Source organism: Histomonas meleagridis, assembly GCF_020186115.1.
Source record: "Histomonas meleagridis strain 2922-C6/04-10x chromosome Unknown contig_27, whole genome shotgun sequence".
NCBI lineage: Eukaryota > Parabasalia > Tritrichomonadida > Dientamoebidae > Histomonas > Histomonas meleagridis.
The window spans coordinates 51,819-77,858 of NW_027150844.1; the positions used below are offsets into that span (position 1 = coordinate 51,819).

Below are 26,040 nucleotides of genomic sequence, written 5' to 3' on the forward strand. Positions count from 1 at the left end.
ATGATGAGATTGTTTTGATGTTTGCTTCAATTTGACAAAATTGTAAGTAATGCTTTAGTGGAGTTAAAAATGAATTAGAATTTTCTGGATCATAATAAAGAAGTTTTGCAAGTGATTTAGCAACTGTATATCGAAGTGTAGAATTTTTTAATAATTGTGAAATCAATTGAAGGAGTTTAGATAGAGGCATTTTTGCATCCCGAAGAAGAACAGGAAGAGTTTTAATGCATTCAGCTTGTAACTTAAGTGAATATGAATTTATTTCGCGACAAATGAAAGAATATATTTCAGAAATAGATTTTGTTAAAAAGACTCCTGTTCCTTTCAAAATCCTTCTAAAGCATTGAACAACGTATGGAAGGATTGCTTGCTTATTACAACGTAATAAAAAACTCACCATAAAAGATAGTTGAGATTTAAAACCTTCTGCAATTTTAGATGTTACAAACCCAAGCACAATAATTGCTGGAAGTTTGTTTTCTTTAATTTCTTCTGTTATGATTGATGTAAATTGCCAAAATGATTTATTATAAATTTTATAGAAATATGATAAGCAAGATCCTAAAGTCCGAGCAACAACAGGACTTGTCTCATGTGTATTTGTTTTTAATAACGATAATAAGATAATTTCGTAATCTTCACTAATTTGTTCAGGATGAGCTTCCATTTGTAATTCCAAATTTTGTAACTCTTTACCAATGATGTAGTTCCAATTTTGTACTTTTTGTTCTGTTATTAATTTTTGGATATTGCTAAAAATTTCGTTCATTGGCTTATGCAACCTGAAAAGTGACGCAAAATTATTTGGAAAATTCCAAATTTTCTTTTGTAAATCGAATCACAAACAAACAAAAAAATTATAATATTACCATTTTACTTCTTTAGTTAATTTGTTTTCGTTTATGTTTTGAGGTTTGTATTCAGCATCTGCAACAGAATACACCCAATCAAAACTCAAATTTACGTCTTGTTTGCTTTCGTTTTTAACTTCTTTCTCTTTATTTTCGTCAGCTAATAACTTTTCGCACAAACTTGACGTGAAATATTCGAATAGTTCGGGCGTTGGATTGAGTCCTCGCGCAACTCTGTTGTCCTCTTTGTACAGGAACACGTCGTTTGAGTTCGCAAAAACATTTCGCGGATATGAAACTCCGCCAATGTTCATTCCGTTTGAGTACAAATTCTTTTCCATTAGCCTTTTTCGAATAAACGCAATTCCGAATGTTCGCCAAATGATTTTTTTAGGTTTTTCTTGGAATGTAATATATTCGTTTCCATTCCAACTAACAATTTCATCTTGTTCATTCTTGCCAAGAAGCATAACAACATCATTTCCATTGGTAAGAACAATATCAAAAAGAAAATATTCTTCATCAAGAAATTCAAAACTTGGATTATAATTGGGAACTTTCGGTGGTAATTCCTTATAAACACAAAGACTTTTGTTGTTATACAAATCTTGAACAGGTCGAAAAACATAACCTTTTTCACATGTACCAATCATTGTTGATAAACCGCTTTGTGTGGCGTAAACCATTGGAAAGTCACTTTTTGATATATCGACCGTTAAAAACGAATCGACGATTAAAAATGATTGAAAAAGTGGTTTCGAGTTGTTTCGTCGAATAACTCGATAATTAAGCATGAAATCATATGGTTCGGTTTCTACTAAGGGATATGCTCCTTTTAATCCTGGAATTGTACAATATAAACGATCATTTAACTCGCCTACAAATGTTCCTCTAAATGATCGATCTCTTGATTCAAGCATATCACCAATTTCTAACTCAAATTTATCAAGACGCATGTTTGTCATTTCGACCTTTAATTTGTTGAACAATTGAATCCCATTTTCTTGATCTTCATTTTGGTAATAAAATGGAGTTTCGCCCATATTTATAATTAATGAAATAGGTCCTCTAACTGTAATAGTTGGATATCCTTCATAAGGATATTCCTTAGATATTTTATATTGCTCTTTATCTATATAGTATGTAACTTTATTCTTTGAAATGTTAACGGCTTCTGTCAATCCTGGTATAAAAAGTGACGGGTCGACCGTTTGCTTATCGTCGTTATCGTAAAAACTTTTGCCATCATCAGAATGAAGGCCAAGACAATTAGAATCCCATCCAATCATATTATTCCTTCTATAATTATCATCACCAAATCCAATTCCATATAGGTTCTCGGAATTTTCCTTATACATTGATATAAGATGAACTTCATATGAACCTTCTTTCATTATTTTATCAAACATGATTGGTAAGCAATAGTCTACATAAGCTCCAGCAGAAGTATAGAAGTTAAGAACATGTCTATGTGGATATATTCCATATTTTATTGGTGGGATATGTTGGAATGTAAACAAATTCCAACCTTTGGTGGTTGGTATCCCTTTATAAGCAAAAGGGACTTGCCCATAGTTCAAATAGAACTCTTGTTGAATGGAATGCTTGGTTCGATAAAATGGATAAAAATTAGTTTTGTTATAACCAACTCCAAAATAAAATATTTCGCCATCCAATGTATAGAAAGGACCTTTTTGCGGGTCATTCCCAAATCCAAACGTTTTGGGCTTTTTAGAGATTTTGATTACTTTCTCTCCAAGAACTATAGAATTATTGACAGACTGATAATACATTGAACTTGGCGATTTGCTGGTGTCTGAAGAAGTACTAAGTCCAATTTTATAAAGATAGCCTTCTTGATTACTTCCAAATCTTTTTGTAAACTCAAAATAAATAATTCCGTTTGACCCGGGAATTGGATTAAGTGGATTTAGTGCTATTGCACTAGTGGGACGTACTGGACATTGACTGTTGTATGTGATAAAGTTATTAACATTTCCAAGATGAAATTTTGAATTCCATAAAGTGCTTTGGAGGTTTAGGAAGAAAATGGCTGGAAGTGGGTCAGTGTTTAGTGATGTAATTAATATGGTTTTTTGACTGTTTGAAATATTTAAAAAGAAATTGTAATTGCCTATTTCATGTAGTTCATGTTTAGAAACTTCTGTGTTATCTATAAAAATAACTAAGTTTGAGTTTTCTATGAGCATGTGAATAATTACATTGATTCCATCAATTGATATTTGTGGATAAATGCTTTTTTGACGATACTGACCAACAACACTTGCAAAATCAAACTTCAATGTGTTATCGCTTTGAGTTTTTAGACCAAATTCAATTTTTGGATTTTTTTCTGTTTTTATTTGTATAATGTTGAATGAAAAAGCAGAATCTTCATATGTTAAAATGCTGCAATCACCATTACAAACTGCAATTCCTTTGGAATCAATTGTTACATCACCAACAAGCTCGTGTTTATGATTTTCCATCCCTGAGGTCAGTTTATGAAAATTGCCATTTGACAAGAGACCGTTTTTTGAACTTGTGAGGTATGACACTTTTATATAAATTATATAATTTTCATGTGAAGTTTTGGTATTACAGTGATTCATGAAACAATCATTGTCCTGTAATTGACAAACTAAATGGGAATAATATTTAGAAACGTTGAACCATCTTTCATCAAGAAGTGGGATATTTTGTGATTTTAATATATTATCAAATTCTGGAGATTTAAAAATTTCTGTTTTTATATTGCAAAAACCACACTGAAATCCAGAAAAGTTATTAACGCCAATTTTCTTAATTCATTTGAGTCGTGAAAACAACCATAGCATAATCAATGTTCATAAGCTGATGAACATCTCCTTTTCCTGGTGGTGTATCGACAATTAATCAACTTTTCATAAACATTTACAAGATCTTCTAACACATTTGAAATGTATGTTGTGTTATTTCATATATATAAATATTATAAGTCTTTAAAAAATTATTTACCAATCAATTTTTTACTGCTGATTGGCTAAATGTAAGAGTTTCACTTTAAAGTGTATCAAATTTTTCACCTGTTCTAACTTCATCAATATAAAGTTCGCGAGGTAAAATATTTGGATATGCATGCCATGGCATCAGGAACCTTAAATGTAACTCACCCATGTTGTAGCGTTACCAACTTGGACTTCATAAACGCCATCTTCGACTTCAATAGTTATATTATATTTTGTTGGAATAAATCCTTCAAGTTCTCGTAAAAATGCCAATCTTCATGTGTAATAGTCATTTTGCCTTCTGGATAGTGTTTCTTGTTTTCGATATCATAAACAGAGAGATCTTTCATGCCCATTCTCATATCACATAAAGATGAGTGGATTTCATTAAATGCAATGAATCCTCAATCTTCCCAACCACTAAGATCAGAAGCAGAACTATCAACAGCAACATAACGTTCTCGCATGCCAAAGCCTTTCCTTCATAATCAAGCCAACCATCAACTTGACTGGATCAATTATATCCATATGTAATAGAATGTTGTGTAAGATATGAAGGTTTATCTCTTCCATACCATAATGGAAAGCCTTGTGGTCGATGCCAAAGTTAAGCTTTATAATTCTTTCCTGGAAGATCAATGAATAAATGCCATGAATGATCTGCATTACATTCAACTTTAAATTGTGGGCCACATGTAACAATGACTTTATCTTATAATCTTTCAATATTAAGTGTACCTTTTGGCTGTTTGATAAGTTCATTAAATGTATAACCTGGATATCTACCAACCTTATAAATGGAAGATGGAAGTTGATGAGCTTTACCAAATCCTTTAGAGAGACCAATCGAAAGAATATCAAGTTGTCCAACTGCTAAAGAAAGTATTGAACCTCCACAACAATATGTTTCACCATCATCACCTTCGACAACAAAAGATGTGAGCCAATTTAAGAAACCACATCTAACATCATCCTTAACACCTGATCTTGCTTTATCATCTAGTGTACCAACTGGATTTTCTATCTTCACCATTTTAAAAATGAAGTGAAAAAAATATGTCTCAAAATTGAAATGTCTTATTCAATCTACAATAATTTTTGCAAATATTTTTTATAATTGAAAATCGGTGGTACCACTCGGATCTAAGAATTTCCTATGATTTGGCTAGGATAAAACGAGGATAGTGATCTGAAGCGAAATGAATACCATTATTCTTTTTGGATAAAATATTAAATAAATCGATTTTCATATGTTAAACAAACAAATATCAATAAAGAAAACTTTTTTTATCAAATTGCTGAAGAAATTATTTACGAATTCTTTTATCTTCAATATTAATTAACAAAAATATAGTGAATAAATATTGTATCAACAAGAGCACATTAATACAACTAAAATTATCAAGATAACAAATATAATCAAAAAATCAGAACCAAATCTATAAGCAAAAATTTTTTATCTTTCTAAATGCAAATGGAAAACATTAAATTTGTTTCAACAAACACATTATTCTCAATAATTTTTATATAAAAACATAAGAACAGTTAGTTGCTTACCACAGTGGGTTCCATCCCTTATGTAGATGAGCCAAATTATATAAATCTGTCGCCTTATTAATTAACATTTCGACCTGTTCCTGTACATTTAACTCATTATCATCCACGACAATTCCTTTTATCTTATTATGCGCAATTTCGATTGACTCTTCAATCGGAATCAACACGTTATCTTCTTGGCAAATGATTTTCTTCTCTTCCGGATCCTCCAAGAAGATGCCCAGCACAGCTATAACGCTCTCTTTACTTTCGCGAACCATTTTCAATGTTTCTTCGGATGTTATTCTAAAGTCTCCTTCGTATCCATTCGGCCCAAACGCTTTAGTGATCATTCGAGTTAATCGAAATGGTATGAATTCGGGCCATTGAATTCTTCGACTTAAGACATCGAAACAATCGGAGAAATCAATATGTATAATACTTCCACTGTTTCGATGTATCATTATATTTGATGGATGTCGATCTCCAATTCCAATAATATATCCTATTATGGACATTATAGCTGCTGATTGTGAAAATGATAATACTCTATAGATCCATTCACGTGAATTCTTTGATGTACACCATATTATTTCTCTAAAATCAGTATCTTTTGTTTGGTCGATTGTTGATCTTAAGGCTTCTAATCGTTGAACAGGTCTAAGGATATCTATATTACGAACATAATCCTTTTCCATTATATCGTTTTCATTAAATAAAGGGATTTTATTTTGTATTCTATAATCTTTAATTAACGAAAACATCGTATCGGTCCCATCGATGAATTGAATTAAACCGGCGCTTTTTGAGAGGGGGGTAATTGAATAAGTGTAAATTTTCAGTTTTCTGTCTTCTTTGGGAAATTTACTTACAATTAACTGGTTTATCAATTGAAAAAATTGCATGATTAATTGGTCAAACCGCAAATCTTCTCTTCCTTTTAATAAAGAGCGATGTTGTATACCATCAGAACCATAAACTTTTATTAAACGAGGTCTTTGTTTTGAGTTAAATATTTCCAGGATTGGTTCAAATCTTAAAATAGTGATGATATTTGACGTTATACTATAAGTACCAGGGATACATAAAATAGAATTTCTTAATTGTGATAATTCGGGAGAAATTAAATCCATTTGTACCGAATGAATTGTATTTAAATATTGTTTAATTTTCATTAATAAAATTTGTAACTTTTTATTTTGTAAGAATACATTTTTTTCATTTATTAAGTTACTAATTTCTATCTTTAATTCATTAATAAATTGTATGTTATCATTTTTATTATTATAATTCTTTAATAAGTTAAAACAATTTATTAAATTTTGTTTTATATTTATATATTTATTACTTTGGAAACATTTTATCGAATTAATAATTAAATCATTACAATTTTCTAATATTGAAGTTGAACAAGTTATTAACCCATTTGTAATAATTTGAGCTTGATTAATCGCTAAAGGGTTTTCTAAGTTAAAATCTTCGATAATTTTCTTAGCGCTTTGACAATTATATGTATTAATACTAAACAACAATGGATACAACAATATATGAAAATGATTTGATATTAATTTGTTAACGATTTGTGCCGAAAATTTCGATTCTCGTGTATTATCTTTATGTAAATTCTTAAATAATTGTGGAATTATATTCAACAAAACCGAATCATTTAATCGATAAATATTGAATGAAATCTTTTGAAACGTTTCATCATCAAGTTCACTATTAAAGTATAATGATATCATTTGATATAATTGTGATAATGAACTTTCTTTTCTAAGACGAATACATTCCAAAAATCCATTTATAGCATTAATTGCATAAATTTTGTTGTTTTTGTTGTTGTTAAATAATACAGATGATGCCCATGCCCATGTTTCCCATGCATGATAATAATGTGTACCTTGTTGTATTGATCGTTCGAAGAATTTCATTGCTCCTTCAATCGTATTATATAATTTATCATTTTTCGTTAATGTTATTATCCAATTTCCATATGTGAAATATATTTTTGCTTTTAATTTCTTGTCATTAGTTTGATAATTTTGGATTATGTTTTTAAGTTCAATTAATGCTTCATTATATTTACCACGATACCAATTACCTTTCGCATGTAAAAATGCAATTTCAATTGTATAATTCGATTTGTTTGGAAATAAAAAATTCATTGATGAATCAAATAATTGGAAATCATTTGATTCTAACGCAAGTTTTGTCATTTTTAATGCATCTTTCATTAAATCTTTAACAGAAAATGCTGTTAAATGTACCGAAAGAATTTGATGATATACTTTATATGATTGTCGACATATTGATAATCGTTTTCTCCAATTTTCGATATTTTCTTTATTTTCTGCTATTTCTGTAACTTCATATAATTGTTGTGCTTTAATTAACAATGAATATAATGCTGTTTTATCATGTTTAAAGACACCTCGAGCATTTATAGATAATGCATTATAAGCTTTAGATACTGTTTCAAGTGCTTTTTCTTTATTCCCTTGAGAAATATAATTTAAAGCAGTTATAATTAATACTTTAACTGAGTTTTGTGGACAAAGTTCTAAAATCTTCGATAATTTAACCCATTGTTGTCTATGGAATAAAGCAGTAGCTATAATTGGAGCTAAATCAATTTGTTCATTTAAATCAAGTGCTTCAAATTGTGGAATTCGTTCAATAATTTCATCCCATCTTTGTAAATGTTTTAAACAATATAATGTCCCTTGTAAAGATTCTGATGATAAAGGCTTTTGTTGATAAGCTTCATAAGCTAAACTCCATTGACATAATCTTTCTAACCATTTTGGAGTATTTGAAGTTATATTATTCTTTTGTAAATTCCGAAAAACTCCTTCAATAGTCTTTTTAAGTCCCATATAATTTGCTAATTTAATTAATGTTTCAATTGCTTCAATATTTGTTGGTTCTTCTTCATACCATTGTATAGCGAAATAATAAGTGTTTGAATATTGTTGACACATTTCACAACTTTTACATAATACTTGTTTCGATATTGGTATTTTATAATCTGATCTTTCCATGAAATCTATTAAATTCACTAAAAAAGATCGTATTGTACTTGGTAAAGCTTCACTTAATAAAGCTCTCGTTAAAGAAGCTGATATATATATTTGTGTATTTAATGATATATTTGGCCATATAGATAAAAATGCCGGATTACATAATGTATCTGATAAATTAAATAATGAATTACATAAAAATGTACATGAATTAATTGATGGTGATTTACTTTGACTTAATAATGTATATATTAAGTTTTGAAACCATTCTTTCCAATTCCATGGCGTTTCATCTTCTTTTAAATCAAACGCTTTACATAATAATTCTTCATCAATTTCATTTGATTTATTTACACGAATTTTTTTATTAATCCTTATTGTTAAATTATCCGTTTGATCTACAAAAGGAAAATCATTTAAATTTGTTGAATTTGAATTACATATATTATCAATAAAATTTGTTGATATATTATTAGATTTAAATATATTAATAATTTGGGTTGAATAAAAATTAAATAATGGCCTTAATCGTATTAATAATGAATATATGATTTGTATTGATTGTTGTTTAATTCGTATATCTTTAGTATTAACATATTTTAATGCACATCGCATAAATGATGATGAAAATATTCCACAATCGATTTTTTGTATGAAAATCCTTAAAACATTTAATGAATCTAATTGTACTTCTGGTAATGTATAATTCGATGATAATATATTAATAATTTCAGGAAATATTAAAAAATAATAATCACTTGAAAATGATTTTAATGATATTAATGATATATAAATCTTATGACAAATTTTTGGGTCTGAATCTTGATAATTATATAATGAATCTAATAAAAGTGTTATACATTCAGACATGAAAGAAGCAAATTTATCATTAATTACATTTGATAATATTGGAATTAAATCTAATACATTTGTTAATAAAGAAGTATCAAATAACTTTTGGATTAATTCAAAAAAATCAGTCGAATATGGTGTTAACCATTGTGAAGGTACTTCAATACATATTTTACATAATAATTCCATATATTCCGATGACATTTGTGTCTTAATTTGATCTAAAAAAATATTCATAAATTCATTAAAATAATTTTCTGTTGATGTAGAATCATTACAAAATATATAAACTAAAGCTTTAATAGTTTGTGAATAATGTAATAATAATGATTCATCATTTAAGACTGATAATAATACTTTACATGAACATGACATAAAATATGATGGATTATTAAACTTAACTTCTTCGATTTCAAATGATGATTGTTCCATTTCATTTGGGATTTGATCAATTGCTCCTAATAAACCAATTAACTTTAATATTGCTACAAGTAAATTCTTAGAGTTATATTTCTTTGGTATACTAATTAAAGCATTTAACATTTGTTTCTTTTTTACTTCTGTTATTATATCATCATTCGAATTATTCATAATTGGAAATAATGTTGTAACAATTGCTAATTTGATTTGTTTAGATCCATGTTGTTGTAATAAATATATGAAATAATCTACAAACTCTGTTAAATGTGGTCCAATTAATTTAACATTAATTTCTGCTATAAAACCTATAGCTTTAATTAAATTCAAATTAATCTTCTTTATAAAATTCTCTTCAAAATATGTAATTTCTGATATAGGTGTAAAAGAAAGTTGTCTAAATGATATATCACATAACGTTGATGAATAAATTGGTAATATTTCAGTCGAAGCTGATAATAATGGTAATATTGAACGTGTCATTTCTTCTTTAATTCGTAAAGGTCTTGGCGAATCAATTAGAAATAATAAATCTAATAAATATTTCCTTAAAAAAGCTAAAGCATTAATTGGCGATTTTTTTGATATATTTCCAAGTAATTCAATTGCAGCATTACTTACATTATAATCTTCATCTTTAACTAATGATGTAATACTATAAAATATATCATCTTTAGTTAAGAATTTATATGATTGTTCAGGAAATGATTTTAATGTCATCTCTCGAACTTTAGGATCAGGATCAGTCAACGATATTGTTATTAACTTATAAATGGTTCCGATTAATGTTGGGTTATTATCATATTTAAATTGAGATAATAAAGCGCGTGGTACATAACTTCGAATTAATGGATCTGATGTTAATAATAAAAGATCTAATTGATGTATTAACTCTGGTGAATTTATATTCGGACATAATGAAATAAATTCAAGTATTTCAGTGCCTTCGACTTCATTTAACTTCTTAGGTAATGATTCAATAAATGTCGGCATGATTTGATACCATAAATTTGGTATCTTAGTAAATAATGGTGGTATTATTTGGACATAATCTTTAGTGATTTTGGTTTGTATTAAGATCGTAGCATATTTACTAATGTTTTGAACAATTGTAATCGGACAATTAATTGATAATTCTTTTAATAATTGAAACCCATTTGGAAATGGTGCTTCATTAGAGTTAACTAATAAATTGGTAAATACATTAACAAATTGTTGCGAATATGGCTCATAATCTAAGTTCGGATATTGTTGTATAAGTTTCAATAATGATAACGTCATTAAAGAATTTACATTTTGCTTAAGATTAAATTCAAATAAAATGTTTAAGATTTTGTTGAAATAAAAATCTTTAAACGTAATATGCTCAACATTCGATAATAAAACTAAGTCATAAATGGCTAATTCACGTAGTTCATTTGGTGAATCTGTTAATACATTGGCAAAAAAATACATCAACTCAGACGCTTGATCACCAATTAATGATGGCCAATGCTCAATAATTGCGGCAAATATTAAAAATGAGCCAAGTTGTTGATGCAATGATTTTTTGAGATTTTGTTGCGCAAGTTCAAAAAGTGGAATTTTGGTATGAAGAGAATTAGTTGCTTGTGCTCTTTTATGAATCTGTAAATAAAGTTTAAGGGTTTCGTATCCAATGTCTCGAACATCCTTGCGATCATTTAAGATTATTTTGGTGTTTGTATTTATAAAAAGTGAGTTACTTAATAAAACAGATTTTGGTGAAAACTTCGCTAGAAAATATAAGAAAAAGGCGCTTGGAAGGACATTGGTTGAATTATAATTAAGACAGCTATTGATTTTTTTCTCGACAAAATCACGTGTAACATATTTAAAAAGCTTGGAATATACAAATGAAATGAAAATACCAACTTGTTCATCACGTTTGGGATTTAAAGAATCTAAAATTGAAATTAATTTTGGATAATGATCTTTTCGAAGTTTAATAAGGGTATAAACAAGAGAAGCTATTTTAATACATTGACGTAGATCAGTTGTTTGGCGACTTATTGGGATGCTGGAAAGTGATTGCATTGTGGCATGAGAAAGAGATTCAAGTGACAATGTTGATAAACTGGAATATTCATCTGTTTTCATTTGTTTTGCTTGGTCAATGAGCGCCTGATAATTATATTTCGATTGACCTGAACTCATTTCCAGCTGCCCATTGAATGCGGCCGTTAAATTCAAGTTTTCGGTTAAGTTTTTTTCGGGGCGCCCCATTCGGGATCGGTATTGTCACTTTTGGTGCTTAAACGTTTAAGTGCATGAAAATTATTATCCAATTATTTATTAGTAACGATAGGGTACCGAAAGTGACCATCTTAATATGAGTATTCAATTCATAATGAAATAAGCAAATTTGAAAATCAACACTAAGATATTAGGATAATAGATTGGTCTTGGTTTAGTTGATAGGAAATTCAATGATTAAAGATTGTTTTTATCAGAAAAACGCGGCACAGAGAAAATTAGTTTTTTGTCCTTCGACTTTGCATTTTCATAAAAATTAAACAAAGATTCCACAAACTTTACTAAATCACGTTCAAACCTCCAATTTCCTATCGCATATTGGTACGACCATTCCCTTCTCTATGTCAAGTCTAAACTGTTTGAATGATCCGTCATCTGAAATTCCTGTGATTACGTAACCCGCAATATCGAATTGGCAGTGGAAGTCCGCTCCCTTTGGAAGTTCATAGTTAAACTTCGATCTTATGGACGACTTTACTTCACTGTTCGCGCGTTCTGCAGGTGTTGGAATTGCAAACACGTGCATTGTCCCACGCTTTGTGGTCATGATGAAGAAGTTTGAGAGGTGATCAAATGCTATTCCGCTTACTTTAGCAGAATGAAGCCCGCGCTTAAACTTGGCAATTAATTTGAGTTCGAGTACGGACCATAAATATATTGTACGACCTTCATTAACAACTGTAGCAAATAGTTGGCCTTTAGAATCAAAAGCAAAAAAGTTAACTCGTGAAAAAGGAACTGGAATTTCCCCAAGTGTATATCCTGGATCATGATAATCAGCAATGATGATGGAGTTACCACTGGGTGAAGGAATGGCACAAAGATTAAGAGAATTTGATTGAACTAGAGTAACACAAAATTTGGAAGGAGACGGATTAAGTGTAGTATATGTAAGTTCAAAATCACAACAATCATAGAAGTTGATATGATCACCATGAACAACAACAAGGCAGTCGGCACGGAAAATAAGATCATAAATGGGAATATCGTCTAAATCAATAAGTCTAACAACTTTATCATTGACACAATCCCAAAGTACAACGGTTGACTTCTTAAACCCTTCTAATGAATCATCTCCAGTGGCGGCGACTAAATTAGAATCACTGAGAATGGAAAGACAATTTGCTCCACCACCTGGAAAAATGGCTTCATATAAGACAATACCACTGGCGCACTCATAGATAATGAATCCACGCGATGTTGCAAGACCGATTTGCTCGTTTCTTTGGTCAAAAGAGATGTGTCGTCTGGATTCTTCCATTTTTGCTATAACGGTTAATAAACGATACACCACGCATTTTTGCATAAAAAATCTTTCTAAGAACGTTATTGAAATTTCGAAAAATGTGTAAAAATTTGATTTGATTTTGATCGTTTTCGTAGGGAAAGTTTGAATGATTTGTGAACTCAGTTCACTGAACTGTCTAAAAATGTCTTTGTGTGTTTTTTTAAAGCTATAGCAATAATATTATTATAAGTATACTAGCAATAATATTAATATGATTATTTGTCGAAAAATTTTCAAATTACATTGCATAATTTTATAATGAAGAGTGAAGATATATTTATAATATTATGACCTTAATGTTGAATCAGATAATAAAAGAAGATGCTAGTACAGTAAAAAATGCTCAATTCAATTAATCATAAATGAATCACTTCATAAAGCAATGTTAACATTAACTTAAGTTAATTTAGAAATGAGTTTTATAATTAAATTTTTTCAAATTTGCAATTTGCCATGTGTATTGATAGAGCTGATTTTTTATAATTTCAAACATATTGTTACAAATCAAATAATTTTTATTTAATTTTTGATATCATTAACAGTCAAAACGATGTAATATCATTTATTTATATATCATTTATTCATTACATTTTATTCTTCTGCTTCTAGTTCTGGTACTGGATCTGGTTGACCGCACAAAAAGTTCATTAAGTCCAAATTCGCTCTTGCAGTATTCATCACCTGATCCACTCTAAAAGACAAAGATTTTTGCAACAAATGTGCTGCAGGGACTGCAGTTTTATCCTTCATAATTTTATGCGTATGAAACACTAACATTGATTTGATCCATCTCAACACTAATTCCACCTGTGGGTTTTTAAGTGCTTCTGCCAAAAACTGCAAAAAATCTGCAGCGTATTTTGAAGGGATATGACTTACCACGAAATCGATTCCTTCTACAGGTATATTTGTCAAAGTCGAAAACAACAATTGTCTTTCAGTATGACCCAATCTAATACCCATAATTATAGCTTTCACATATTCCTTTTGTTCTAATGCTTCTTTGACATGTAAAGGAGTAATATCAGTCTCTAATTCTATAGGATCGACAATTATTTGATCCGAACTAACATAAATCAATAACCCTTCAGGTGTTGCCACTCCAAAACCTCTTCCTGTTGGACACCATTTAGCATCGAAGATTGAAGCTGTAATTACTTCCCTTTGACCCAATTTAGCATCTAAGATTTGTTGTGCTACACCAGACCCATGATATTTCTTAATATAACCATCTACGCCTGAATATTCTTCATTAACAGTATATTGAATTCTACGCATTAATAATTTGCGTTTGACATTATATATACATAAAAACTTAGATCGACCACCACATATAATATAAGAACTATCAGGCGAAAAATCAATTGAATCGAAATACCACTTTGTCGACTTAGCTGATATTTCTTCATCATATAATTTTCCACCTCGAGCATCATTCGATATTTCAATTTCGCCAACATATTCATTAGTATCAGGATTATACATAATTAATCTTCCCAATGAATTAGCAATACATAATGTATTCCCATCAGGTGATATAGCTATATCTGTTACTTCTCCTCGAGCTTCTAATCCAACAGAAGAATGTGAATCCAAAAAGTCCCATATACGAACAGTACCATCCCATGAGCCACTTACTAATCTCATCATTTGTGTAAATGCTACAGAACTAACAGGTCCTGAATGTCCCGTAAGTGTTTCTAAAAGTTTCCCAGTCGTCATTGCCCATAAATATATTTCCATTCCTCCTCTACCACAAGCGGCCACGAATTCACAATGTGAATCAATTGCAACTCTTGAGAATTCAACATGATTATTTTCGATGGAGAAAGTACGGAAACATCTTCCACGTACAACATCAAATGCTTTACATGTACCATCAAATGATGCTGTAACTACTGTTCGCCCACTTTCTCCAAATGCTATATCATTAATTGGTCCTTTATGTTCATCAAATGTTGAAAGACAACATCCTGTTTGTGTATCCCATATTTTAAGTTTACCATCATCACCTCCTGTTGCTACTACAACGCCATTTGGTGAATATGCAAAACATTTAACACCTCCAAAATGTGATAACGTTCGTTGCGCAACAGAACCGTTTTGTAAATCCCATACAATTAATTCGCCTAATTTACCTGATGTAATAGCGGCATATTTATCGGAGACGGCAATAGAACTCACACGCTCATTTGAAAACGTAACAGATGCAGATGACTTAAGGTTCGTTTGTTGGTTAGGGACCGAATAAACTTTGAAACTGCCATCGGTAAAACCGCAGACAAGAAAACCGTTTTTGTATGATGCGGCGACAATGTTTTGGAACTTGTTCTTGGGCGAATCAAAGTTCTCTTCATCCAGACGACGCTTGCTAACAATTTGTACTGTGAAATCATCGGAAATGGACCAAACAAAAACAGAGCCATCTTGACCAAGTGACATTATCGTTTTGTTATCTTCGATAAAGGTAGCGAAAATAGGTTTGCCACGATGCCCGGCAAGAGTAATAGGAACAAAGTCTTCAACAGGATCAGTCATAAAAAGACGAATTGTCATATCTGATGAACATGTTACAAATAATGAGCCGTCTGGTGAAAAATCAATATGATTGATAGAATCGTAATGACCACCAACACTCTTTTCATGAACAAATGGTTTTAATGCAGTAACTTCTGAGGGATCTTTGTATATCGTGAGTTTGTTTGAACTAGCAACTGCAAATCCTTTTTTGTTTGGTGCAAATGCTAAGGCCGTTATTGGCTTCTTGAAACGTCTTTGATAGTGGAAGCCATTATTTGAGAAATTACTGATGATAACATAATTTTTTCGATCTGCTGTAATTACATAATTTCCACATTTAGATACTGCAACATGTGTAATTGTTGATCTGTGCTCTAGCCTTTGTGTTTGGACTTGACTTCGTGAAACATCAAAAATTGAAAGACGATTTCCTTCTGGAAGTAAAAGCTTTTCGCCACTTTGATCAAAACAAATAGTGGCACCACTGTAAGTGCCACTTATTAAATTAGAAAACACAAAATCTAGAGAAGAACCACTCATTAATGGTCGAAAAATACGAACAAAGTCATTCAAATAAAAATTTAATTTTAGTGACCGTTAATTTTTTTTAAAAAATGAATTTGGTGTTCTGCTCAATTATTTAATGGATATTATTAAATTTTTTGTGTTCTAATATGCAATTTCACTAGCGTTTTTGTAGTTTTATATTACAAAATGAAATTGCAGATAGATCGATCGCACAAAGAAACAGCAATTTGTTTGCGTTTTATTGCTTGTTACTTTCTATTTATCTTATTGTATTCATAAAAAATGGATGTTCTGTTTTTTGAATTATTTCAAAATTACAAAAATCAAAGAATTTCTTTTGTAACCAAAAAATCATAGTTAAAATGATACCTTTATTGAATCATTTAGTTAGCCTTATTTGGAATTGGGCCACGGCGGTATACACGGCGCATGTGATTACCACATTCAACAATCTTACCTGAAGCAAGGTATTCTTTGTATTCTTGAAGTGTATATGGTGTGAAGCCAACCTTTGATGAAACAATAACCTTTGATTTTCCTGGGAATTTGAATGATGCACGACGGAAGGCTTCAATGGCATTCTTAAGGCCATCCTTTGGTGCACGGACGGACATAATGCATTGTGGGTGGTTAACACGGGAAACCATACCATTTGGTTTACCGAAGGCATGACGCATACCAGTTTGAAGTCTATCTGCACCTGCAGTGGAAAGCATCTTGTTGATACGGAGAACATGGAATGGGTGAAGATTGATACGGATGTGATATGCTTTACCCATTGTCTTCATCATATAACGGTTGGAGCTAACACGAGCAGCTTCAAGAGCTTCAGCAGAAATGTTTTGTCTGTGTTCAAGATAGATAAGACGAACACAATATGGGAAAACGTGTGCTGTGGCTTGTTTTGTACCAGTTTCATAACGTTGAAGACGTGGATCTGGAACACCACGGCAGAAGCGGGATTTTGGATAAGGAGCACTCTTGAAGTAGCGATAGCAACGAGCTGGACGACGACCCATGGGACCTAGTGGTTGTCAAAACTTCCAAAACGATCGAATCAGCCTCAAATTTATTTTGAATTGTAGTTCGTAACGGCTGAGTTAAACGATCGAATTTTATTCATTTATTTACTTTTTGAGTACTTTGTGACAACGTTGGGGAGGTCCAATTTTGCCGCCATTTTTATAATAAAACCCAAAAAAACGGTACGTATGACCGACCCAATTGAGCATCAATTTAACCAGCAACCAAACCAACCAGAAACTTTAAGTGAGGAAGGGCTAAACAGTGTTATGGGATTTAATACAATTCAAGAATCAACAAATTCAACTGAACAAAAAGATCCTCCACAACAGACAAATGAACAAAACATAACAGAAACAGGTAACCAACAACTTCAATTTGAACAACAAATAGAAATTCCATATGGTTTTGATGATCCATATTATCAAACAATTCTTACAATATATGCTTTCTTTAATCAAACAGTACCAATAACAACCATAATGAATGCAATTCATCAAGCAGCTGGAGATGTTACACTTGCTGTTCAAAGAATTTCACAAAATAATTCATATAAATATGATGAACCGTGCGACTTTTCTTATCAAAAAATATATGCTCCCAAGGAAAAAATTGAACAATACTTTTCCTTTTAGTTTCATAAAAAAAAACATTATTTTTGAATTTCTCATCGGAACAAAACTTCAATATTTTTGTTTTCACCATACAGGGTGAAACTTTACTAAGATTTTATTAAAATCATTTAATAAATTTTGGATTTTCATTTTTTCGAAAAAGAAATTTATTAACGTTTTTGGGGTGACCTCCTAAACGATCGTTTTCCAAAAAGGGCATTTTTTGCACTTAAATTTGGTGGTTTTTTAATCCAAAAAGTTTTAATGGAGAACCGCTAACCGTTTCCTTATTTGGTCGCATTCGATTCAATTTCGAAAATTTTAGTGAAGTCAAAAACAAAAATTTCGATGTGCGAAGAATCAAATTGTCTCCAAACCAAAAAGCCAAATTATTGGGAATTACTCACAGAAGAAGACAAAGTGCGGTACTTAGAACTTCAAAAAAAGTTTTCTTCATCAGAATACAAGAATAGAAGAAACAAAAGCAAAGAAACTTTTCAAACATTAATTGACCAAATTAAAAGCTTTGTTGTTAGAGACGATGGAAATATCATCCAAAGATCATTGGTTTGTGGAATTGTATGGCTTGATCATGGAATTGCTATCAATACACACCAATTATGCTTGCTCACTGATAAGTGTAAGTCTTCTATAAATGGCTCGTTCCAATTAATTGGGTATGGAACGGTTCCAGTTGGTGCTGAATCTTCAAGTGATCTTATTAACACATTCCCTTTCTTAAAGAATAATTTCCCTGAGCTCCGCCAATGGACAATTCGTCAAAGAGTTGAACCAGCTCCTTCTTTAAAGATTCAAGAAGAGTCACCTGCACCAAATGGATTTGAAGATAACACCGAATATATGTGTGAAACAAGTACATATGATGCACCACAAGTTGCCTTAACAGAAACTAATCAAGATCAATCATTTTCATTCTCAACAAATTTCGAAAAATACAACCAAGATGTCAATGAATCTCCTGAGCCATTAGATGATTCATTTTACGACATCGACTTTGATTTCTTTTTCTAATTTTACAGATCTGTCAATAAAAGATAAATAATTAAGATATTAATTCATATGGATTTTTTGTGTGTTGATATTTTCGAGATTTAGGTTCTTTTATTAAAAATTATTTTAAAAGTAAGGAACAGACTTAAATACAGGGACACAATTAAATTCACAGCTGTTATGTATTTTTATATTCAGGTGCATACATAACATGAAATGGCATATTAAAAGATATTCATTAGGGCCTCTACGTTGGCAAAAATTGACTACATAATTAGTTGTTGACTAAGAATATACTATGATATAAAGCTCGGATTTTCGTGTACCGACACTTTTGCCGATAGTTTACACAGGAGAAATACAGAATTTTCAAGAAGTAATTTGACTATTTCTGTATGACCATTTTCAGATGCCCACATAGGTGCTGTATTAAATATTTTAAATAATTTTCAAATATTATTTTGATATATAAAATTATTAAAACAAACATTAAATAATATAAATAAATATCTTTAGCATTAATATCAATTCCTTCTTGTTCAAGAAGTAATTTAACTATTTCTGTATGACCATTTAAAGATGCCCAAATAAGTGCTGTTTGAAATAATTTAAATAATTTCCAAATATTATTTTGAAATATCAAATTGTTAAAATAAAAATTATCTTTAGCATTAATATCAATTCCTTCTTGTTCAAGAAGTAATTTAACTATTTCTGTATGACCATATTCAGATGCATACATAAGTGCTGTATTAAATATTTTGAATAATTTCCAAATATTATTTTGAAACAATAAATTATTAAAATAAATATTAAATAAAACAAATAAATATCTTTAGCATTAATATCAATTCCTTTTTGCTTTAAAATGTAGGAAACAAGTTCAATATTTCCTGAAAATGAAGCAAAAACTAAAAAATTTATCTGGAAGTTGATTATTTTTAATTAAAAATATTACAAAAAATATATTTCCAATTTTTGCTGCTTCATTAATATATTTTCATTAATTTTCATTCCATCTTTTTCTATATATGTAAAAATTTCATAATTAAAATACAAAACGCATTTTACTCCTAATTCTTCGAATTTTTTAATTTTTTCGAATTTATTGTCATAAATATATTTAAAGATATCATTTCAATGAAATCTAATTGCTGTTTCAAATGCACCTACAAAAATTTTAATAATTTCATCTTCTTTCGTTTGAATTATATTTATATAATTTAAATATGTTTCAATTGTTTCTCTACGTGATAAAAATGCAGAACAAACAAAATCTATTATGAAATGATTAAATGTATAGGAAAATTTTCATCAAATAAATTCATTGTTTGTGCAACATGTCATGTCAAATCAATATATTTTTCTGTTAAATTAAATATAGCCTGCTCAAAAGAAATCAATTTTTGAAAGTAAGTATTTTAGCTTGATGTTTTGGATGAATCTAATGCATTTTTATTACATTTGCTCATTTTTTTGATTGGAACCACAACAGTGTCACTTTTTAACGTGATTGCTCCTTCCTTGAAAATCCATATTAAATATTCATTAATAATTTAATTATTATATAGTAATATTATTTTTAAACATTTATTTTGATGTGTTTTTGTAACTTATTGATAAGATATTAAGAAATTTGTATTTTGATTTTTGAAATACAACATTATCATGACACTTTTGGAATAAATTTCACTGAAACCACATTTCAATAGCTTCTGTTGATGAATAAACTATTCAATATTTGAATGCATTACACCATCACAGGACAGAAGCTTCTGATAGTTCAATTTTTGCCACAAATATGAAAACCAATTTAACTCTTTTATCATTTGGAAAAACCCTTCCTGTATCTTCATCTGAAACGCTTCTTAAGTTAATGGTTAAATACAGCAGAGAATCAAATTTCGATATATTTCTAATAAATCTCATTGAAATACTCGATTTATCCAAAATATCTTCATTAGATTTATTACTTAAGTTATCGCTTCTTACAGATGGTACAGATTTGATTCGCAACACAGCTTTAAATGCAATGAATATGATAAACATTTTAATTTCAACACCAGATTTATATGAAGATATGACCAAGGAACAACTTTGCGGCAAGTTATCTGATTTTATATTAAATTTGGATTTAAGTGACCAAATAAATCAGCAATGGCTATCTGCTCTTTCTGCAGTTGTTTATGAGAACCAACAAGAAAACATGTTTGTATTTACGAACATTCTTCAAAAACTTGTCACCAAGTTTGCTTCTAAGAAAATTGATAATTGTATACCCACATTAAGCAAAATCAAAGACCTTTTGTCTGTTTATTCTATCAGATTATCGTTTTGTTTTTCACCACATTTTAAACAAACATTGAGAATACTTTTATCCAAATCTTTTTATCCAATGGATGAACCAGAAATTTTTGCCAAATATTTTGGAAACAATGTTCCCAGTTCTATTACTGATGAAGGCTTACAATCTTTTGACAAAGTAATTGCTCTATATCATGATCTTCTCCAAGATATCTTTCGGAAATTCATTACAACTAAAACGAAAGACAAGATGTTTGACTTTATCAAGGAATTCATAAGCTTTGCTGAAACCCATCTTTCCCCATCCAACCCAGTTCCTGAATCTGTAATGGTGTGTTATAATTTTGAATGTGTTTTGATCCGTCTGGCGGTTATTCTCAAAAACAAATGGAATGAAGTTAATCCACTTACACCATATCTTAAAAACACAATTGCACCAATTGGTTCATATCCAGCTCTTGCAATTCGCGGTGATCAATATTGGGTTGATATTACTAACAAAGAGAAAATCGATAATTTAAATCAAACGTCATCAAGCTCTAATGCCATATCAGAAGAAGAAAAGAATGAATGGTTTGAACTTGTTAATTCTAATAATGAAAAAGATCCATCTATTGTATCTGAATTTTTCTTTTGTTCACTTAAAGCATTAACATGTGTTTCTATTAACATAATGAAAATGATGGAACAAATAAATCGAATTGTTTTTTTGGATATTGAACCAGTCATTCGTGATCCAAAGACACCAGAGGATATCCGCAAAGAAAAAATACGGATCAAAGAAAATTTTGCTCGAATGTATTTTTTTGCTGATAATTTATTACTATCGAAGTCATCTGTTGATAACAAAGTTTCATTAATATTTGGCGCATTTGAGTTTTTAATATCGAATTTATCACCTGAAGAATATCCTCCAATTATATATCAACATATACCAGAATATGTATTTTCGGGGCCAATACGATTCTTAAATTGTTTGATGAGAGCGAATGTGATTGGGAATAAGTTAAATGATTATTTAATTAATATGATAACGAAATTATTTTCTAATCGAAATTATATTCCTAATCCAACTTTAGCATTTGAAATTGTACAATTTTATTCATCGATATTATTTGACAAGAAAATAAATTATTTGTTATTGATAACATCTGTTATCGAAAAAGCGTTTCCATCAGTCATTGATTTTTATTCACGTTGTGAAGCTACAGGAACACATTCAGAATACTCTGATAAATATAAATTTCGGCCTAATTGCGTCAAATTATTAAATTATTGGTTACAATTTCCGGAATGTTTGAATTATTTTGTCAATAATTCAAACAATGAATCGATTTCATTATTTGTATATTATTTGTTTAAAGATTGTACTGATTATATTAATAAATTCCATGAAGATATTGTAACTCAATCAAATAAATTATATGATTTAGATTATAATGATATGAAGAATTCACTTTTGTTATTAAATAAAATCGCAGAAGCTAAATCAATGTTATTCGAAGATAAGAAATTCGTTTCACTTCCAAGTATGTTCTATTTCTCGTTACAAAAATATTTCGATTTATATCCGATGACACTTAAAATTCATTTTAATGAATTTGATCCAGAATTCTTATTCATTAACTTAATAAAACTTGTCGGGTCTTTTAAGGGAAATGAAATCATTTTGAAGTATTTCAAAGACCCTGCATATGGTTATAATACAGATATCATTCATTTGTCGATCGGGAAATTGGATAACTTCAAAAATAATTATGAATTCTATTTAATTAAAAATAATTTCATGGAATTCATATGTAACTTAAATAATATAAATTTGGAATTCGATATCCCGCAAGAAATTATAGAAAATGCACCTTCGGATTATTTGGACCCAATTACATACGAATTGTTGTATGACCCTGTGATGCTGTCAACAGGTTTGATAATAAATAACAGTACATATCTACAAAATTTGTCCCTATTCGGTAATAAGGACCCATTGACTCAAATGCCATTCGACCCGGATAAAACAAAGGAATTACCGGAGTTGAAGAAAAAGATTTTGGATTGGGTAAAGGAACAAAAGGAAAAGAAAAATTAAACAAAATAATAATAATAAAAATTCGATTTTGTGATTTTTATGATATATATTTTGTATAATTTCCAAATATTATAATCAAATAATTCCAAAATCAATTTATGAAAGATGTTCATTTATTAACAATTGGAATGTTACATTGCAATTAAAGTAGCTATTTAACGTTAAAAAAACGCAAACGAAAAAAACTTCACTTTTCTCAACGTTATTTTCGCTACGTTTTTTTAACGTTGCCCAAGTCTGGTGCAATTGACCCAATATTTTGAAAAATAAAATCATTATAATGAATCACAAATAAAAGAAATAAATATCATCAGCGTCAATATCAATTCCTTCATGTTCAAGAAGTAATTTAACTATTTCTGTATAACTTTTAACAGATGCATACATAAGTTCTGTATGAAATAATCAAAATAATTTTCAAATATTATTTCGAACTATAAAATTATTAAAATAAATTTTATATAAAACAAATAAATATCTTCTTAACCTTACATTGTACTATACAAAAACATCAAAGTTCACAAACTTTATATATAAATACTATCGATCACAAATTACTTATATTTTCCTCCGCTTTTCCATATCCACTTTTCTCATCTTTGGCTTTGTTATCATTTCCTCTATTTCCATCCTAAGTTCGTCCACGTCATTTGGCGCATTGTTTTCATGGTCCGTAAGTTGTCCGTATAACCTTTGCGCCCAAGTCATCCATGCGGTACTTGGCCGTAAGTTATTAATGATCTCTGATTGCCTCACCAATAGACCTCTTGTTTGCGTATGCAGCTGATCCAGGTGTTGAATTTGTTGTTGCATACCATCGAACAATGTAACGAGTCGGAACTTCTTTTGGATGTCGAATTCGCAGTTCTTTCGAACGTGTTTAATTTCTTTAGCAGCTTTCGATGTGATCGATGTGAACCCTTCGAATGTATATTGCTGCGTTTGGTTGCGGCCATATGCATCGCAAAAAGCATAGAACAATGAAGAAAGAACATCAGTGTCATTACTTGCACGTTCGCTTTCGAGTTTCCGACGAATTTTCTGCTCGAGTTCTTCCTTAAGTGATTTAGTTAGATCCTTGCGTACCTTAGGCGCAAGTGTCTGCTTAAGCTCTTCAATGACATCTGACTTAACACGTGTCTTGTAGTCGCTGCGGAAGTCGGAGTCGAGTTCTGCTTTGATGCTCTGCTTAAGGTCTTCGCGCACTTTGGCTTCTTCGCTTTCGATTTTGGATTTGATGTCTTTCCGCATTTTGCTTTCGAGTTCTGCTCTTAATTCGCTTTCGACTTTCTTTTTGAGTTTCGTTTGGAGTTCCGCTTTAATGTTTTCTTCGAGTTCTGCTCTTAATTCGCTTTCGACTTTCTTTTTAAGTTTCGTTTGGAGTTCTGCTTTAACATTGTCTTCGAGTTCTGCTCTTAATTCGCTTTCGACTTTCTTTTTGAGTTTCGTTTGGAGTTCCGCTTTAATATTGTCTTCGAGTTCTGCTCTTAAATCATTTTCGACTTTCTTTTTAAGTTTCGATTGGAGTTCGGATTTAACATTTTGCTTTTCGTCTCTGAGATTTGACTCGAGTTCTTCGCGAAGTTCTGCTTCGATTCTGTCTCTTAGCTTCGGCTCTATTTCTCCGCGAAGTTCTTTTTCGACTTTGTTCTTAAGTTTCGCTTTCAGCTCGCTTCTTACATTTGGCTCAAGTTCTTCTTTGAGTTCATTTCTGACTTCTTCTTGTAAATCTATTTTTAGCTCTTTCCGAAGATTCGTCTCGACATTTCCTTTGAGATTTGTCCGGAGTTTGCTTTCGACTTCTTTTTTAACTTTGGTTTCAAGTTCTGATCTTAAATCATTCTCGACTTTCTTCTTTAAATTGGCCTTAAGTTCGTCTCTCACTGCTTCCTTAAGCTCTTCTTTGAGCTCATTTCGGATATTTGGCTCAAGTTCGGCTCGAAGTTTGGATTTGATTTTTCGTTTAAGTTCCTCTTTGAGCTCATTTTCAACTTTCTTCTTCAAATTCGATCTGAGCTCTTCTCGAACTGATTCTTCAAGTTCTTCTTTGAGCTCATTTCGAACTTCATCGCGAAGATCTTTTTGAAGTTTTCCTCTGAGTTCTTCTATGATTTTGGTTCGAAGCGAATTTTCGAGTTCTTCTTTTGTTTGGCTGTTGTCTCCTTTTTGAGATATTTCTGATTGAATAAATTGAATGAGTAAAAATAATTGAGTTGAAAAATCTTTTTCTTCCTTTATTTGATCAAGAGATTTTTTGTCATTACATACTTCTTGAAGTGCTTCGACAATCTCTTCAACAATGCTTCCATTCATTTGAGATTGTAGAATTCTATTCCATTCTTTAACTGAACCTAATTGACGTTCAAGAGACTCTACTTGAATTTTAAGATTTTCTATTTGACTGAGTTGATCTTTACCTATGTAGTCAGCTGACGTTGCTGTAACATCTTGGATGAGTTGCATTAAATCAATATCTTCATCATCTGAATTATTTATAGTTGATGACGTCATTCTTGATCGCGGAGTTGTTGGGCTGTTTGCATAGGAAAACATTTTAGTAAAAAATAATAAACGGTAAAAAATGTAAACAAACTTCCTCAAAACAAAAGTGACAACAAGAAATCTTTTTGATTCTATGTTCCATTTTGCTTTAATGTTGGGAAAATGTGTGCACAATGATAACGTGTAAAAATTTCTTCAAAAGTCATTCCTTATCTTAAACTTATATG

At 30.3% G+C, this 26,040-nt stretch overlaps 9 protein-coding genes across 9 annotated transcripts; 2 read left to right on the forward strand and 7 right to left on the reverse strand.

The window, feature by feature from the left end:
• Positions 1-865: 865 nt before the first annotated feature.
• GO595_004497 (ran-binding protein 9) lies at positions 866-3,340 on the reverse strand (the record flags this gene model as incomplete). The annotated part of the gene is made up of 1 exon (XM_067917636.1): positions 866-3,340. The coding sequence occupies one exon, from the start codon at positions 3,338-3,340 to the stop codon at positions 866-868; it is 2,475 nt and encodes an 824-aa protein (XP_067775079.1).
• Positions 3,341-4,550: 1,210 nt separating this feature from the next.
• On the reverse strand, positions 4,551-4,871 carry GO595_004498 (uncharacterized protein; the record flags this gene model as incomplete). The annotated part of the gene is made up of 1 exon (XM_067917637.1): positions 4,551-4,871. One exon carries the CDS (start codon positions 4,869-4,871, stop codon positions 4,551-4,553), a length of 321 nt encoding a protein of 106 aa, XP_067775080.1.
• A 520-nt stretch (positions 4,872-5,391) lies between these two features.
• GO595_004499 (PIKK family atypical protein kinase) lies at positions 5,392-5,727 on the reverse strand (the record flags this gene model as incomplete). Its single annotated transcript, XM_067917638.1, has 1 exon — positions 5,392-5,727. One exon carries the CDS (start codon positions 5,725-5,727, stop codon positions 5,392-5,394), a length of 336 nt encoding a protein of 111 aa, XP_067775081.1.
• A 6,502-nt stretch (positions 5,728-12,229) lies between these two features.
• GO595_004500 (autophagy-related protein 18a) lies at positions 12,230-13,198 on the reverse strand (the record flags this gene model as incomplete). Its single annotated transcript, XM_067917639.1, has 1 exon — positions 12,230-13,198. One exon carries the CDS (start codon positions 13,196-13,198, stop codon positions 12,230-12,232), a length of 969 nt encoding a protein of 322 aa, XP_067775082.1.
• Positions 13,199-13,816: 618 nt separating this feature from the next.
• Positions 13,817-16,285, reverse strand: GO595_004501 (WD repeat protein; the record flags this gene model as incomplete). Its single annotated transcript, XM_067917640.1, has 1 exon — positions 13,817-16,285. The coding sequence occupies one exon, from the start codon at positions 16,283-16,285 to the stop codon at positions 13,817-13,819; it is 2,469 nt and encodes an 822-aa protein (XP_067775083.1).
• A 371-nt stretch (positions 16,286-16,656) lies between these two features.
• On the reverse strand, positions 16,657-17,292 carry GO595_004502 (ribosomal protein RPL10; the record flags this gene model as incomplete). The annotated part of the gene is made up of 1 exon (XM_067917641.1): positions 16,657-17,292. The coding sequence occupies one exon, from the start codon at positions 17,290-17,292 to the stop codon at positions 16,657-16,659; it is 636 nt and encodes a 211-aa protein (XP_067775084.1).
• Positions 17,293-17,484: 192 nt separating this feature from the next.
• On the forward strand, positions 17,485-17,931 carry GO595_004503 (AT hook motif family protein; the record flags this gene model as incomplete). Its single annotated transcript, XM_067917642.1, has 1 exon — positions 17,485-17,931. The coding sequence occupies one exon, from the start codon at positions 17,485-17,487 to the stop codon at positions 17,929-17,931; it is 447 nt and encodes a 148-aa protein (XP_067775085.1).
• Positions 17,932-18,258: 327 nt separating this feature from the next.
• On the forward strand, positions 18,259-18,942 carry GO595_004504 (potassium/sodium hyperpolarization-activated cyclic nucleotide-gated channel 1; the record flags this gene model as incomplete). The annotated part of the gene is made up of 1 exon (XM_067917643.1): positions 18,259-18,942. One exon carries the CDS (start codon positions 18,259-18,261, stop codon positions 18,940-18,942), a length of 684 nt encoding a protein of 227 aa, XP_067775086.1.
• Positions 18,943-23,869: 4,927 nt separating this feature from the next.
• GO595_004505 (putative lysophospholipase) lies at positions 23,870-25,864 on the reverse strand (the record flags this gene model as incomplete). The annotated part of the gene is made up of 1 exon (XM_067917644.1): positions 23,870-25,864. The coding sequence occupies one exon, from the start codon at positions 25,862-25,864 to the stop codon at positions 23,870-23,872; it is 1,995 nt and encodes a 664-aa protein (XP_067775087.1).
• Positions 25,865-26,040: the final 176 nt, after the last annotated feature.